Source organism: Schistocerca cancellata, chromosome 7 (assembly GCF_023864275.1).
Source record: "Schistocerca cancellata isolate TAMUIC-IGC-003103 chromosome 7, iqSchCanc2.1, whole genome shotgun sequence".
NCBI classification, from domain to species: domain Eukaryota; kingdom Metazoa; phylum Arthropoda; class Insecta; order Orthoptera; family Acrididae; genus Schistocerca; species Schistocerca cancellata.
The window spans coordinates 2,091,832-2,110,420 of NC_064632.1; the positions used below are offsets into that span (position 1 = coordinate 2,091,832).

The following is an 18,589-nucleotide window of genomic DNA, read 5'->3' on the forward strand; positions in this document are numbered from 1 at the left end:
TTCGGAGGAAGCCGGTATATTTTCAGTTTCATTTTCTGAATCACTAGTCAACATACTGAGAATTTCAGACATATTCAGTTAATAATTTTAAAAAGACTCTGGGAACTCCCCATCGCACTGAAAATTTTATTCCGGGCTTTTTCGAAGTTCTGCTCCTTTCATCACCATGTACTGCTCCAAATGTGTAGGCCGCATAATTTGAATCAATATTTTTATTATTTTTTAACAGACTTTTTTCTCCCTAATTCCCCCTCTCTCTCTAACAATAACTTATAAAAACGAAAATAATAAATTTTTGACAATATAATGTAAATGGATAGATAAAAATCTACTCTCCAACTGGCGGCAGGAGAACATGCACATAAAAAAAGGTTTTACTTACACAAGCTTTCGGAACCAGTGGCCCCTCCTTCCAGCAGAAGGGTTGAAGGAGAACGAAGAGGGGTGTAGGAAACACACTGGAGAGGTTTAGGAAAAAGGGTAGAGTTTGGAAAAGTCACGAAGAACTCGGGATCAGGGGAGACTTACTGGATAGGATGAGAAGTCACCTGTACAGAAGACTTGTTTATGTGCCATATACCACCAATCCCCACTGAAGTTCGGCCTATCCATTTCTGATTTGTAACTTACTTACCCTACCCACCCAATTAAGGGCTCCAACATTTCATGCTCTGACTCTGTATTGCAGGGCAAGATTAGTCAATCATCCAGCATGTTGCCCTGAAAAGGTTGCCGATCCTCTTCAGAAACCTTGTTAGTCTGGCCTCCTCACAGATATCCCTTCAATGTGGTTGCAGCTACAGTATGATTACCTTTATGATATATGCAAGCGAGCCCTCACACAATGAGTGGATGAAATAGTTAATTATTAAACTACAGCCACTGTAATAAGTAATAGATCTATTTAGGACCAAGTAAATATACAAATGAAATACGATAATATGGGTAAAAATAAGAAGGTGCAGATTAGAGTTACATATTTATTTGTTCACATCAATATTGGAACTGACATCTCCAACTTAGATTCTGCTGTACAAACCAATAGCATATAAGATGTCACAGTACTTCAGTCATACTTTGATATATTAATTCTGTAAGAATATTCAATTCCTGTATATATTACTTCACAAAACAAACGATCACATAATTCAATTGCCTATTCCTTTTATGTGAATGAACTTCCTCATTTCAATAAAAGGTAAACCATTCCGTAATGATAAAAAACAATTTAACTTCACAGACACTTTCTGTAAATAACACAAATTTTAAAACCTGAAAGCACATTTCCATGCACGCAGATTGTAAAACTTCTTCAGAAAAAAAGGCAGCAGAAGTTTACTTTTCATTTAAATTTGTTTTTTATGACAATGTCAGTGCCTTCAATTTCTATCTGTTCATAAACAAATTTCCTGTTGACTCTGGAAAAGAAAAAAAAGTTTGTAATTTTGTTGATACTCATTACTCAGGCTTAGCAAATGAAAAATAAAATCTTAATAGCTGAAATAAAATATTTCAAATTATCTAATACACAAACTAAAAAATCGAAATGGGTGGCAATGGCAACGGGCATAGGGATCTTAGTGCACACATTGTATAAAAAAAAACACTTTACCAACTTCAGGTGCACATTATTTACACTAGAACAAGGAAACAAATACAAATAAACATATCCTCTAAACAATAATCATGTTGAGTAATTGAAGAAAGTTAATGCTGAACGTGTTATGTATCTAAAATTTTAATTGAACTTATAATACTTGTGCACAAAATACTTTTTGCCATATATCGTACTATGGCTTGCAGAATACAGACGTAGGTGCCAGAGGTAGAGAAAAGCTGAAGGTGTGTGTGAGAAAAATTAGGAAAGATGCAAATTGCAATACAACAGAATAAGGTGAGCTAAGTGAAATATGTGCTACACTCTTTAGTAAACAAGCTGAACTAGCTTTTATAAGGCACGTAAATGCTTATTATTGCAATTTTTATGTTTCAATCATTGTAAGAAGGGCCATTTTGAAGAACATTTTCCCCGCACAAGTGACTTATTATTTAACACCCCCTCCTACCACCCTTTTCCCTCGTACACCATAATCTGTCAGTTTTTGCTACTAACTGTGACACACACTGTATACTAATCTTGCACTTGTTGTCCCTCTCAACTTGGCACCTCAACCACTACAAACTGTGATACATTCTGTAAAATATCTTACAATTCTGATACCTCTAGCATCCCAAGCAATGGCTTGTCACTTGGGCCTACTGGCCCTGATTGTAACTATTGATTAATTATACTATATGCATACATAATTATCATTTTATGGAACCTATGTTTGTTAGTCATAGAAATACTGTCAGATTTCCAGTATTTTGTACTCACTCTCGAAGTGAGAACAGAGACACTGTTGTTGTGGTCTTCAGTCTGAAGACAGGTTTGATGCAGCACTCCATGCTACTCTATCCTGTGCGGCCTCTTCATCTCTGAGTAACTAATGCAAGCTACGTCCTTCTGGATCTGTTTAGTGTATTCACCTCTGTCTCCCTCTATGATTTTCTTCTTGAAGTTAGAGAGTATTTCCCCTATCTCATACATCTTGCTCAGCAGATGGAAGAGTTCTGTCATAGCTGGCCCCTCCCAAGGCCACCAGTAATTCTAATGGAATGCTGTCGACTCCCAAGGTCTTGTTTCGACTTAGGTCTCCCAGGGCTCTATCAAATTATTCACACAGTACCATATCTCCCATCTCATCTTCATCTATGTCTTCTTCTGTTTCTATAACACTGCCCTGAAGCACATCTCCTTTGTACAGACCCTCTATACACTCCTTTCACCTTTCCACTTCCTTCTTTGCTCAGGACTGGTTTTCCATCTAAGCTCTTGTATTTGTACAGGTCGTACTCTTTATTCCTGTAGGCAGCATCTATCCTTTCCCCTAGTAATGTATACTTCTAAATCCTTACATTTGTCCTCAAGCCATTCCTGCTTAGCAATTTTGCACTTTCTATCAATCTCATTTACCAAATAAATGAAAAGTGCTCCTTTGCTTTTGTTCTACAGTATTACTTTTATTGTGTTAACTGGTTTTCAGCTTACAAGGCCATCTTCAGGTGTCTGAAAAAGGGCTTTTATGCCAAAAACCGGTTAACACAATGAAAGTAATACTGTAGAAAAAAAGCAAAGTAATGTCTGAAGATGGCCTTGTAAGCTGAAAAATGGGTAACACAACAAAAGTAATACTGTAGAACAAAGGCAAACTAGGGGTTTTTATTTATTATAATAATGTTCTACCAAGAATGAGCGCAAGATTGAGTTAATGTAATTTTTCGAACATTTGTAGTCTCTTTCACTGCTTCATTTACTACATTATTGTATTTTCTTCTTTCATCCATGAAATTCAGTACCTCTTGTGTTACCCAAGGATTTCCACTAGCCCCATGTCTTTTCACCTATTTGATCCACTGCTGCCTTCATTATTTCATCTCTCAAAGCTACCCATTTGTCTTCCACTGTATTCCTTTCCCCTATTCTTGTCAATCGTTCCCTAATGCTCACTCTGAAACTTTCTGCAACCCCTAGTTTCAGTTAATCCAGGTTCCAACTTAAATTCCTGCCTTTTTGCAATTCTTCAGTTTGAATCGAAAGTTCATAAGCAATAAATTGTGGTCAGAGCCCACATCTGCCCCTAGAAATTTCTTACAATTTAAAATTTGGTTCCGAAATCTCTGAGTTACTACTATATAAACAAAAACTCCGCCAGCGACAGGGGGAAAGGGGGGTGGGGGGGTGACATAACAGGAAGATAGGGAAGCCTACACAATTGCAAAAAGAGCATTGGCAAAAGCAAAGGCTGAGGCAATTTGTTTTGTTTTGTTTTGGTTTTAGGGCGCAAAACTGCTATGGTCATTAGCGCCCGGTCCGTGACTTAGGAAACAGTAAAAAACCGAAAATGGAAACCAGCAGCAATGGGAACGAAAGTCATAAAATTGGAGAAACTAAAAGCAGAAGGAAGTCTTAAAAATCCACTACAGAAAAGGGTTGGTTGTCCCCCAAAAAAACTTCAAATGACTGACGTCATTTCACTGGCACTAATAAACTCAAGAACGCGATCGGCTGAGCGCGTGTCATCTGCTAAAATCGACGATATATCAGGCGACAGCTGTAGACGGGCGCGTAACGGATTAAAATAGGGGCACTCAATTAAAAGGTGTCTTACCGTCCACAGCTGAGAGCAGTGGGGACAGAGTGGGGGAGGATTGCCGCTTAAAAGATGCCGATGGCTAAAAAGACAGTGCCCTATCCGGAGTCTAGTTAAAATTACCTCCTCCCGACGACGCGATCGGGAGGAAGAGGTCCAAGCACAAGAAAGAGCTTTCACGTCCCGCAGTTTATTATGGGGAAGTGTCGACCAATGTGCGTGACATAAAAGAACAACACGACGACATAAAACGCTCCGTAGATCGGCGAAGGGAATCGATTGAATAGCTGGCGGAAGAAGAGAGACTGCAGCCTTGGCTGCTATATCGGCCGCCTCGTTTCCACAGATACCAACGTGTCCCGGGAGCCAGAGGAACGCCACCGAGACGCCCCCCAGGTGGAGCAAGCGCAGACAGTCCTGAATCCGGTGGACCAGAGGGTGCACAGGGTAAAGAGCTTTGAGACTGAGGAGAGAGCTGAGAGAATCTGAGCAGATAACGTACTGTATCCGCTGATGGCGGCGGATGTAGTGGACAGCCTGTAGAACAGCGTAAAGCTCCACAGTATAAACCTAACACTGGTCGGGAAGCCGAAAGTGATTTGGGGTGTCGCCAACAATATAGGCACTCCCTACACCTAACGATGTTTTCGAGCCATCGGTGTAAACAAATGTGGCTTCCGTCATTTGCGCACACAGAGCAGCAAATGCCCGACGATAAACAAGTGAAGGGGTACCATCCTTGGGAAATCGACAAAGGTGACGGAGCAGGCAGATCCGGGGACGGAGCCAAGGCGGTGCCTTACCCCAAGTTGTCAAGAAGGTTTTAGGAAAGCGGAAGGAAAGAGAATGGAGCAGTTGACGAAAGCGGACTCCCGGTGGTAGTAGGGAGGAGGGGCGGCCTGCATACCCTACATCAAAGGAGGCGTCGAAAAAAATGTCATGGGCTGGGTTAGCAGGCATGGAAGACAGATGGCTAGCATAACGACTCAGAAGGACTGCTCGCCGATTGGACAGCGGAGGTTCAGCAGTCTCAGCATAAAGGCTTTCCACAGGGCTGGTGTAAAAAGCTCCAGACACTAAACGTAATCCACGGTGATGGATAGAGTCGAGACGCCGAAGAATAGACGGCCGAGCAGAGGAGTAGACTATGCTTCCATAGTCCAATTTCGAGCGCACTAAGGCGCGATAGAGGCGGAGAAGGACCACTCGGTCCGCTCCCCAGGGGGTACCATTCAGGACACGGAGGGTGTTGAGGTATCGCAGACAGCGAGCCGAAAGATACGAAATGTGGGAGGACCAGCATAGTTTTCTGTCAAACATAAGACCCAAGAATTTAGCGACGTCTGAAAACGGAAGGTTGACAGGTCCTAGATGTAAGGAGGGTGGAAGAAACTCCTTACGTCCCCAAAAATTAACACAAACGGTCTTACTGGGAGAAAAACGGAAGCCGGTTTCGATGCTCCAAGAGTGGAGGCGATCGAGACATCCTTGAAGACGTCGTTCAAGAAGGCTGGTCCGTTGAGAGCTGTAGTAGATCGCAAAATCGTCCACAAAGAGGGAGCCCGAGACATCAGGAAGGAGACAATCCATAATTGGATTGTTGGCAATGGCAAACAGTACAACACTCAGCACGGAGCCCTGGGGTACCCCGTTTTCTTGGGAGAAAGTACGGGAGAGAGTAGTGTTCACCCGCGCCCTAAATGTGCGCTCTGCCATAAATTCGCGAAGAAAAAGGAGCAGCCGACCTCGAAAGCCCGAAGAGAACAGTGTGCGGAGGATGCCTGTCCTCCAACAGGTATCGTATGCTCTCTCCAGATCAAAAAATATTGCAACTGTTTGGCGTTTCGGGGAAAATTGTTCATGATATAAGTGGAGAGAGCAACAAGATGGTCAACTGCAGAACGATGCTTTCGGAATCTGCATTGGGCAGGTGTTAAAAGACTGCGGGATTCCAGCCACCAAGCTAAACGGTAATTCACCATACGCTCCAAAACCTTACAGACACTACTCGTGAGAGAAATGGGGCGATAGCTGGAGGGGAGATGTTTGTCCTTTCCAGGTTTCAGAACAGGAACGACGATAGCTTCCCACCACCGTCTGGGAAAAGTACTGTCGGTCCAAATTCGATTATAAAGGTGAAGGAGGTAACGCAGACTATGGGTTGATAAATGCAGCAACATTTGGACGTGGATACCATCCGGTCCTGGGGCGGAGGAGCGAGAAGAAGAGAGTGCATGTTGGAGTTCCCACATGGAGAAAAGAGTATTATAGCTTTCGCGATTTTGAGAGGGGAAAGCAAGAGGTCGCACTTCCGCTGCACGTTTCTTCGGGAGAAACGCTGGCGGGTAATTTGAAGAGCTCGAAATCTCAGCAAAGTGCTGACCCAATGAGTTAGAAATTGCGACGGGGTCCACTAATGTATCATGCGCGACAGTGAGGCCAGGGACTGGGGAGAAACTAGCCGCGCCTAAGAACCGTCGAAGCCGACTCCAAACTTCCGAGGAGGGAGTGAAGGTGTTAAATGAGCTAATAAAGAAATTCCAGCTTGCCTTCTTGCTATCGCGGATGACACGACGGTATCGCGCACGGAACTGCTTATAGCAGATACAGTTGGCCAAAGTAGGATGGTGGCAGAAAACGCGAAGAGCACGTCGTCGCTCACGTATTGCGTCACGGCATGCCTCGTTCCACCAAGGAACTGGGGGTCGCCGGGGCAAGTCGGAGGTGTGTCGTATTGAATGTTCCGCAGCTGTAAGAAGAACGTTGGTAATATGTGTGACCTCATCGTCGACGCTGGGAAAGTGACGGTCATCGAATGTCGTTAGAGACGAAAGAAGTGTCAAATCGGCTTGGGCAAACTTCCAGCGTCGCGGGCGCATATATGGCAGTTGAGGCTGCAGTCTAAGGACACACAGAAAGTGGTCACTCTAGTGTGTATCATCAAGGGCGAACCATTCGAAGCGCCGAGCTAGCGGAACAGTACCGACCGCAAGGTCCAAATGAGAGAAATTTGTCGTGGAGGCAGACAAAAATGTAGGGACCCCACTGTTGAGGCAAACTAGATCCGCTTGGTGGAAGACGTCTAGCAATAGTGAGCCACGTGGACAAGAATGAGGAGATCCCCAAAGCGGGTGGTGGGCATTGAAGTCCCAAACCAGCAAATAGGGGGGTGGAAGCTGACCAAGAAGATGAAGGAGATCAGCTCGTGCCACTGGTGTGGATGATGGAATGTATACAGTACAAAGAGAGAACGTGTATCCTGAAAGGGAAAGACGGACGGCGACAGCTTGGAAGGAAGTGTTCAAGGGGATTGGGTGATAATGGAGAGTATCATGGAGAAGAATCATATGTCCTCCATGTGCTGGAGTGCCTTCAACAGAGGGGAGATCACATCGGACGGACTGAAAATGAGGGAGAACAAAGCAGTCATGGGGACGCAGCTTTGTTTCCTGAAGACAGAAGATGACCGGCGAGTAGGATCATAAGAGGATCAACAATTCATCCCGATTGGCTCAAATGCCGCGGATATTCCAGTGGATAATGGACATAGGGTGAACAGAAATTGGAAGAATGTGACCAAGGTTGCTGTCAACTCAACGACTGCTCAGAGCTTGCGACCGACAGCATGGAATGGCATTCAGCCGAAGGCAGAAGATCCTGATCCATAGGTTGTTCAGGAGCAGCTCCTGCCACCAGCGATCGACCGGTTGATCGGCCGCCAGCAGTGCGCCACGGCGACCCAGAAGACGGCCGAGGGCGATTTCCGCCAGGTGGTGCTGTAGATGGGACACGCCTTGGAAGAGAAGGAGATGAACTGGGTTTCTTTGTAGCCTTCTTGGAAATATGACGTTTAGATGAAGGAGGAACCGATGGTTGTGAAGTTGGGGTATGTAAAAAATCTTCACGAGTATGCTCTTTTTTCGAAGTCTTAGTGTCTGACTTTTGGGCTCGAGATTTAGCAGAACCCGATGAAGGGTGAGCCATAGAGTGGGCAGGCGAAAGGGGTGAGGTTGAACGGGCGATCTTTGCGCTGGCCGATCTGACGACCGTGGCACTAAAGGTGAGGTCGCAAGTCTGCATGGCCGCCTCCTTTGTTGGCCGAGGAGAAGCAAGGACAGTGCTGTATTTTCCTGTCTGAGGCACGGTGGGCTGTCGACTGGCGAATAATTTTCGAGCAGCAAATGTCGACACCTTTTCCTTCACTCTGATTTCCTGGATGAGCTTTTCGTCCTTAAAAACGGGGCAATCTCGAGAGGAAGCAGCGTGGTCACCCGTACAGTTGATGCAACGAGGGGATGGAGGTGGACAAGCACCCTCATGGGCATCCTTGCCACACGTAACACATTTGGCCGGATTGGAACAGAACTGGCTGGTGTGATTGAACCGCTGACACCGATAGCAACGCGTAGGGTTTGGGACGTAAGGGCGAACGGAAATTACCTCGTAGCCTGCTTTGATTTTCGATGGGAGTTGAACTTTGTCAAATCAGACAATCCATCGAGGGAGCGTGTATAAATGACTTCACGCGAGGAATTTAAAGTGCGGTGCGCTTCAACCCGGACAGGGAAGGTGTGGAGCAATGAAGTACGCACCAATTTTTGTGCCTGGAGGGCACTGACTGTTTCCAACAACAAGGTGCCATTCCGTAATCTAGAACAAGACTTTACAGGACCTGCAATTGCGTCGACACCTTTCTGAATAATGAAAGGGTTGACCGTGGAGAAGTCGTGACCTTCGTCAGACCGAGAAACAACAAGGAACTGTGGCAACGATGGAAGAACTGTCTGTGGCTGAGACTCAGTGAACTTACGCTTGTGAGCAGACATAGTGGAAGGTGAGGAAACCATTGTGGAAGAATCCCCCATGATTACCGGCGTCTCCGATGGTGCACTCCTCCCTTGTGGGGGCCCTCTCTGAGGGCACTCCCGCCTTAGGTGATTGTTCACACCTCAGGTCACATCTCCCGACGAACGGATGGAGGGACCAATCGGCACTTTCGGAAGGTATCAGCTCGGGTAATCACCCCTCCCTGGGCCTGGCTATTACCAGGGGGTACGTACGTGTCCTACCTGTCTACCTGGGGCGGGGAATTACGCGTTACCCCGTCACCGGCTACGCACAAAAATGCGTGGGTCGGCCTTCAGACACACACAGGGAGGAAGAAAGAGAAAGGGAAAACAAAGAAGAGAGGTCTCAAACGCCGCAGCGGAGAAAAGGGTAAAGAGAAGAGGTAAGGAAAAGAGAAGGACAAAGGAAGGAAGACGACATACAAGCAAAGAAGGCGAAGAATGCGTTACATTTATGAGCGTCCGTCTCCGGACATAGGCACAAACCATACTCCCAGATGGGGAGAAAGGGAAGGAAAAGAAAGAACCAGAGGTGAGGGGAGGAGGGGCGAAGATGGGGGATGGGGAAGGATGCGGAAAGGGAAGGTATGCAGCCCGGAAAGGAAGGAAGGCCACATTAGCTCGGGGTCCCGTGCTCGCTACGCACGTATCCACAAAAGAGTTGTAGATCCCCTGGGGGGGGGGCTGAGGCAATGGAAGAGGTGTATGAACAGCTGGAAAGAAGACAGGATGGCAGGCAACTCCTACAGGTTGCTAAAGCACAAGATAAGGCAACCAAGGACATAACATCAATAAGGCAGATAAAGGATGAATCAGGTGTAGTATTACACGACCTTGAGAAAATCCTGAATAGGTGGTGGGAGTACTTTGAAAGGCTATTAAATGATGAAAATGTACGAGAGAAGAATGAGGATGGAGATATGAATGAAGGAATGACCCACACTATAAGTAGGAAAGAAGTTGAACATGTGATAAAGAAAATGAAAAATGAAAAGGTCTAGAGGCAGACCAAATCCCAATCGAAGCATGGAAAAGTCTGGGAGAACAGGGAACTGATCTTCTCTGGGATCTAATGCAGAAGATCTGGAAAGGAGAAAGAATGCTGCATGTGTGGAGAAGCAGTATACTGGTTCCCATATATAAGGGGAAAGGGGATATCCCAAACTGTGGCAATTATAGAGGGGTAAAACTGATGTTCCACACAAGGAAGATCTGGGAAAGAATAATTGAAAAGAGGTTGTGTCTAGAAACTGAAGTATGTGAAGAACAGTTTGGATTTATGCTGGGAAGAGGAACAACCAATGCAATACTTGCACTAAGGCAACTGATGGAGAGGCACAGAGAAGTACAAGTCTAACTGCATATGGTCTTTATCGATCTTGAGAAGGCACATGCCAGAGTGCCGAGGCGAGAGATATGGATGTGGATGTGTCTGAGAAATAAATACCTGCCAGAAAAATATTTCAGGGTGGTAGATGACATGTATGAAGGTGCAATGACACAAGTCAGGAGCAGTGCAGGTGCCACAAGGGCTTTCCAATGAAAGTAGGACTACATCAGGGATCTGCTCTCAGCCCATATCTCTTTGACCTTGTCATGGATGTACTAGTCAAAGATGTGAAAAAAAGAGGCACCTCGGAGCATGATGTTTGCCGATGATGTAGTAATCTGTGAATCCACTTGGGAGGCACTTCAAGAAAAGCTTGAACAGTGGAGAAAAGCTCTAGAGGAAAGGGGAAGGGGAAGGAGGATTTGCAGGGCGAAAACAGAGTATGTGTGTACAAAGGATGCTAAAGGTCAATATATTAACCTGCAAGGAGAACAACTGATGCTGGTCAAGAAATTTAAATACCTAGGCTCTTACATGTAAAGTGATGGAGGACTGTAGGCCGAAATGCAGCACAGGATAAATAGTGGATGAATGAACTGGAGGAAACTGAGTGGAGTACTGTGTGATAAGAAGGTTAGCTGCAGAATGAGAGGAAAGCTTTACAGGTCTGTGGTGATGCTTGTGATGCTGTATAGTGCAGAAACTTACCTATTACCAAAGCCCAAGAGAAAAAGATGGCAGTGGCAGAAATGAGAATGTTAAGGTGGATGAGTGGGGTGACACGAAAGGATAGGCTAAGGAATGAGTACATCAGGGGAACAGTGAAAGTGGGGCCCATAGGGAAGAAGATCCAAGAAAGTAGGCTAAGATGGTATGGGCATGTGCAGAGAAGAGGGGAGTACTATGTGGAGGGAAGAGTTGAAGACCTAGAAATTGATGGCTTGAGGAGAAGAGGAAGACTGAAACTGAGATGGAAAGACAAGATAGCAGGGGACCTACAGGAGAAAGGGTGGCTCAGAGAAGAAGCACTGGATAGGCATTTATGGAAGAGAAGGAGCCAGCAAAGCAACGCCAACCCCACATGACGTGGGAAAGGGCTGAGATGATGAGTACCACATAATCAGTCTGAAACCTGCCAATGTTTCCAGGTTCCTTCCACGTATATAACCTTCTTTCAAGATACTTAAACCAAATGTTAGCTATTATTAAATTACTCTGTGCAAAATTCCAACAGGCAGCTTCCTCTTTCATTCCTTTCCCCTAGACCACATTCACATACTATTTTTCCTTCCCTTATTTTTCCTACTATTGAATTCCAGTCCCTCTTAACTATCTGAATATTTCTTTTATTTCATAATATGTTTCTTCAATCTCTTCATCACCTGCAGAGCTAGTTAGCATATAAACTCTCACTACTGTTGTGGGCGTGGGCTTTGTGTCTACCTTGGCTACAATAATGCCGACACTAAAAAATAAAAAAAAGTGCCACATACATTGGTAATGTAACTGGAAAAGTAATAATATGTCTAGTTATAATTTGATAATTCATAATTGTTAAAGACAATCACAACAAAAATTAAAACTGAATCATATTTATTTCTTATTTCTGAGTATACCTCTAAGTTAACTTGCTATTAGCACTTCAACACCATGTGCATCATATTGGACGCACATCAATTTTTCCATTTTCGCCATGTCCATCATATTCGATCATGCGAGGGTTTGAGAGTATTTGCCTGTGGTGCATACACGATCACACCTGCGTTGAAATCAAATGGGCGTCTAATAATACCGGCCAGTGGGAAAAGTACTGTGATGTTGGTTTTGTAGTGGCAGCAATGGCTGACAGGCAATTGTTACCTGTTTATGATGTAGCATCAATACATGTTCCTTGCTGGCACTGACATTTTGTTTACAGATGTGGTGTGAGTAGTGCTTGTTTTCAGTAATATTTTGTGGATGTATGGTGAAAAATGGATTCACATGAGGACAGAATCCAAAAATGGTTGGAGGAATCGAGTTTATCAGGTGAATCACTGAGAAACTTCCTGGCAGATTAAAACTGTGTGCCCGACCGAGACTCGAACTCGGGACCTTTGCCTTTCGCGCGCAAGTGCTCTACCAACTGAGCTACCGAAGCACGACTCACGCCCGGTACTCACAGCTTTACTTCTGCCAGTACCTCGTCTCCTACCTTCCAAACTTTACAGAAGCTCTCCGCAATATCCTTTCTTTCAGGAGTGCTAGTTCTGCAAGGTTCGCAGGAGAGCTTCTGTAAAGTTTGGAAGGTAGGAGACGAGGTACTGGCAGAAGTAAAGCTGTGAGTACCGAGCGTGAGTCGTGCTTTGGTAGCTCAGTTGGTAGAGCACTTGCCCGCGAAAGGCAAAGGTCCCGAGTTCGAGTCTCGGTCGGGCACACAGTTTTAATCTGCCAGGAAGTTTCATATCAGCGCACACTCCGCTGCAGAGTGAAAATCTCATTCAGGTGAATCACTGTTTGGAAGTGGTAGCAATTCCGACCCAGATTACTGTGCTCATTCCTTGATCAAGAGTAGTAGTGAAGATGAAATAATTCCTCTGAAGAAACAGAAGGTACATATGCAAGTTACGAATAATACCTCTACAAATGGCGCAAACAAAGTTTCATCTTCCACTGACAAAAAACGTGAAAGTGAGACGTTACCTGAAGAGATCTCTTGTGCTGATGGGTTCCCTACTTCATGAATAAAGTGGTTTGATGTACAGGGAAACCTAAACTTTTTTTTCTGGTAACTGTGGAATAAGCAATGCACTTTTGGACAACCTACCTGCAAATAGTCATCCCATTGATGTTTACATTTTTTTTTCTTGGTGAAGAAATGAGCAATTTCATAGTGAATGAAACAAACCATTATGCTGAGTGAAAGATTGTTAGTGGAATAGCTGCATGAACATTATCACCATCATCCAGACTGACTTTATGGAGTGATATCAGTGTTGATAATTTGAGGAAATTTATGGGGCTTGATCATAAACCAAGATTGGAGGATTCTCGGGGCCAGAATCCACTTTACAAAAAACCAGGTGTCTTCTATCACGTCCTGAAATATGTTTCATTTGTTCCTCAGTTGCATACATTTTTGCGACAAAACAGAGATGAACGTAACAAGGTGTCCAAAATTAGGAAGCTTGTGAATTCTCTGAACACAAAATTCCAGGAAGCTTTCATTCCACGTGAAGCTGTTTGCATCGATGAAACAGTGGTTCGATTTCGTGGAAGGTTACGATTTCACCAGTACATTCCTGGAAAACTGTTTTTAATATGGAGTGACATTATACAAAGTGTGTGCTGTAGGTGAATATACTTGGAATGTTAAAGTGCATTGTGGAAAATAAATTATGCTATAGACTTAACAACAGCAACTTTTTAGAGTTAATGGATTCACTTTTGAATTCTGGAAGGACACCCTTTGTAGACAACTTTTACACTCCTATGAAGTTGGTGCACATTCTTCTAGAAAAACGAACTCATCTGGTGGGAACACTATGCGCAAAGAGAAGGAGGAATCTGAAAACGTTCATGACAAGAAAGTTGAAGGGGGAAACAATGATTGCAGAAAGCAATTCAAAGGTGGTTGTTACAAAGTGATGTGACAAGAGTGACACAATTTTTTGTTTGGCAACCAAACACAAACCTGAGCTTGTGGCTGTGAAAACAAGGAGAGGAAGTGAAAAAACCAAATGCAATTGTGGATTACAATGTAGTCAAGCGCTTCATTGATCTTTCAGATCAAAAGAAAACCTATGGCTCATGCTTGAGAAAGTCAGTGAAGCGGTATCGCAAAGTGGCCTTTCAATTACTATACAATACTACTCTTGTAAATATATATGAAAACAGTAGCTGTTCTTTAAAGAACAGATACCATTGATGACCGTGCAGCTTCTCTAGAATAAATGATAATTAATTGAAACACTCAGCTGCCGACAGGTGTTGTTGACATACTGTACCTCGATGGGGGCAGCTGAAAACATGTGCCCCTACCGGGACTCAAACCAAGGATCTCCTGTTTACATGCCAGACACTCTATCCATCTAAGCCACCGAGGACACAGATGAATAGCGCGACTGCAGGGACTTATCCCTTGCATGCTTCTCGTGAGACCCACATTCCCAACTGTCCACAATGTACATACATAATGTTCCCAATAGGTACTTTGCCCAGCAAAATAATGGTAACCGTGAGCGGAGCCCCACAACCATAAAGGAGGAAGGGGGCTCATGGCGGAGTAAAAACCAATGGGTGGACCTAATATGGCCAATACAAAGATGGCAGAGGATAGCAGATACTAACCAGGAGGGGCACAGGGAAGAATGCCACATGGTGGGAGTCTCCTTTATGGTGCCAATTTCATTACACAGGGGAGTGACTCCTAAGGGTCAGCCCACGATTGAGCAAAAAGATATTTGATGTAAAGCCGCGAATCTGTCCCCAGAGGGGTCATGGAGAATGGGGGATAGGTGGTCGTGGCCCTCCGCCAGATGATCAGCAATTTCATTACCTGGAATACCTACGTGGCCAAGAACCCAAAGGAAAGCAACTGAACAAGCAACATCACGATTAGCTAGGAGGTCACGGATGGCACAGACCAGGTGTGGCGGAAAAACACCGAGTGAGAGCCTGAAACCCACTCACTGAGTTTGTAGCTAACAAAACTCGGGTGAGGTAGGACTGTTTAATAATCAGAGGCCCCAATAGAGGGCTATCAGTTCCACAGTCAACACCCCACACGTGGCAGACAAGAGATGGTTTTCTGTGCCAATAGAAGACATACCCCCAGGATCATCAGCGGATTTAGAGCCGTCAGTGTAAGAGAACAATGTCATCCTGAAACTCCTGTAAGAGAATTTAGAAGAAACAATGGGACACCACTGGAACAATGGAGGCATTTGGTCCTGAACAAATCCATCTGAACCCGAGGCTGAGGAACTAAGCAAGGCAGGGGTGGGGGTGGGGGTGGGGGGGGGGAGGAGGGTTGGGGAAGAACGTGGGGAAGAGTATAAGGAGGGGAGATGGAAGTCATGGTGGAGAGAAGTGAGGCAGAGCCCAACTGGTAAACACACCTGAAAGTGGGCTGTGGAAGGGCAATGGCCTGAAACTGAAAAAAATAGAATAGGAAGAGTGAGCAGGGGAAGAGTGATACTGGTGGCATAGGAAACCAGGATCTGGTACTGCTGAATCTAAAGGGGAGCGATCCCAGTGTCGACCAGAAGACTATAAAACAGGGCTAGTGTGGAAAGCACTAGAGGTTAAACAGATATCACGATGGTGAACTGGGTGCAAGAGCAGCAGCATGGAAGGGGCAGCTAATCTATAAACTTGACAACCGTAGTCCAGATGGGACAGAACTAATACCCAGTAAAGGCCGAGAAGGGTTGAATGATCTACATCCCAAGAGGTGTGGGCACGGAAGCAAAGAACACCGAGTTACACAACCAACCAACCTTCAGATGACTGATATGGGGGCAAACAAGTAAGCTTGTTGACAAAAAGAAGACTCAAGAAACAAACTGCAGGACCACAGCCAGGTGTTGGGCGTCGAGGTAGAACTCTGGAACAGGATGAACCATAGTATGCCGACAGAATGCACCATCCTCGACTTACTTGATAAATGCGTGTGAATGTCCACACGGAAGCACGCCGGTTGGCATCCTGGACCTGTTGTTCTGCTGAGCTCACCGATTGGGAGCTAGCCCAAATACAGAAATCACCCACATACAGAGCAGAGTGACCAATGATTTGGCAGAGGTCAAAAGTCCATTAATTTTGATTAGAAAAAGGGCCTTAATACAGAACCCTGTGGAATGCCATTCTCCTGGGTCTGCGGAGAACTAAGAACAGAGCCAACCTGGACTCTGAACGACCGGTGGAACAGTAACTGGGAAACAAAAACCGGGAGGGAGCCCTAAGATTCCACTCATCGAGCATAAGGACGATGTGATGGCGCCAAACTGTGTCTTAGGCCTTACAGAGATCGACGAAAATTGCAATAAGATGGATAAGATGGCAGTGCTAAGAAAAGGCCTGCTGAACTGTGGCAGATGATCAATTGGAGACTGTCCCTCCTGAAAGGACAAAAGAATCTCGAGGAGGCAAAGCGTTCATGCTCCACCACGGAACTGGTCGACGGGAACAGGGCACTTCAAGTGAGGAATGCTGGCAGCACGGATTATTTATCAGACACATCACAGACGATTTCATCGATACAACCTGAGAAAGAAGGTGGAGAAATGACCTACGAGGTCAACTGGCACAATGGGAAGTCCAGTGGCGAAACCTGGACACTGGGAGGCAGGAAGGGAATGAGAGAATCAATGGAAAGTGGTCACTACCACACAGGTCATAGTATGGTGACCAGTGTAAGAAAGGAAGTCGGGGAGAAGAAGAGAGCAAAAGCGTAACTGCAAAGAATGTGCCTTACGCAGCACTAAAATGAGCAGGGAAACCATTATTCAGAAGGCACAGGTCGTGGTCCACAAAAAATTGGACAATGATGAGCCCCCTCCTAGATGAAGAAGCACTGCCCCACAAACGGTGATGGGCATTAAAATCCCCAAGGAGAAGGGAGGGTGAGGGAAAGCGGGAGTTGCTGAAGAAAGGCAGTTAGGAGGGAGACTCAGACTGAAAAACCGTGACCACAAAAAGTGGGACCACACAGCAACCACTTCCGATACGGTACGAAGTGGTATCCGTGTACTGACAATACCTGTACGGATCAATGCACAAACATCGCCAGTAGCCCTAAAAGCACTGACCCGGTTCTGGCAGAAAGCACGAAACCCGTAAAGGGTTGGTGAGTGAGCATCAGTAACAGGAGAATCCTGGAGAACAATAGAAGTTGCCGAGTAATAGGCAATAAGAGATTGCACCGAGGCGATGGTGGTATCCATTACAGTTCCACTGAATAATCGTGGAGTGGGTATCCAAATTGGAGGCAAACGGGCTGGAACCAATCACACTGCTGGGTCATCAGCCTTCACCGACGACAACGGGGTGACATCCGTAAGACAGATGTCAGACTAAGCTTGTGGGTGGAGGGGTGGGGGAGATTTATCATCTGAGGGGCAGAGGGGGGGGGGGGCTTCTCCTGGGGCTTGGGTTTCTTCTTCTTCTCCTATTTCGTAGGTTGAGGAGGGCAGGGCACAATGCGGGAGCAGGCTTCTGTGAGATCCCGAACCGAAAGAGAGTGGGTGACCTTGGGGTGCACTGACTGTGCGTCCTGTGTCCGAGTTGTGGTAGCAGGCCTCCGACCTGAGAGACGCCGAGGGGAAGCGTCCTGGGAGCGAGCCCCATCACCAGTGGGCACCGAAGAAGGGGGGCACTTCTTTGGGCGGGAAGGTAGTGGCACCCAGAGGGGATATGGTCAGTACCAGAGGGGAGGGGAGGGGAGGGGAGGGGAGATGGGGCAGGAACGGTGTAAGGAAGAGGGAGGAGAGGGAAAGGACGTAACAGAGGCAAATGCAGAAATCATTGATACAGGCTGGAGTCTGTCTGACAAACCTCTTTCTTGTAAGCCGGGCAATCTTGTGAGCATGGAGAATGACTGTTGTGACAATTTACACAAATGGCTGGAGGAACATAGGGGCACCCTTCATGGAGTGTGTCTCCACAGTCATCATTCAGAGGATACGCCATACATCGGCAAGACATGCCCGAAATGCAAGCACCTGAAGCACCTCATGGTTGGCAGGATGTATGGCGATAACATACAACCTTTATCTTCTTCGGGAGGATATCTCCCTCGAAAGCTGGAATAAGGGTGGCAGTATCGGTCCAATTGTCCTTATGACCTTACTGCACATGTCGAACAAAATGAAAGCCGTCATTCTAGAATAGCCCGGCAGTCCTTCTAAGTTTTAAGGATGAGGTCCCAATGAAATTGGACTCCCTGGACCATATTGAGAGACTGGTGAGGTGTAACAGCCACCCAGATGATCATGAGCACAAAGAGCTGCAGAGGGGGCGGCAGAATAAGCTTTGATCAACAGGGAACCCAACTGCATCTTACTGAGACGCCACTTCGCTATACTCTTCTTCGATGTTTTTTTAAATAAATATATATAGTGACTTTGTGGTGGTGAACGCGCCCCCCCCTCCCCTCCCCTCCCCTCCCCTCCCCTCCCCTCCCGGCTGTCTTAGTACAGACCAGGTAAAGGAAAAGTGTGTCACTCCAAGCTGATGAC

The 18,589-nt window shown here is 45.7% G+C and overlaps 1 protein-coding gene across 1 annotated transcript in view; it reads right to left on the bottom strand.

Annotated features, from left to right (window-relative positions):
• Positions 1-966: 966 nt before the first annotated feature.
• Positions 967-18,589, bottom strand: part of LOC126092464 (ARL14 effector protein) — a 70,485-nt gene continuing 52,862 nt past the window's right edge. The window contains exon 4 of the mRNA XM_049908069.1: positions 967-1,418. Coding sequence (XP_049764026.1) covers positions 1,343-1,418 — 76 coding nt within the window. The 3' untranslated portion in view covers positions 967-1,342. The remainder of the gene's footprint in view (positions 1,419-18,589) is intronic.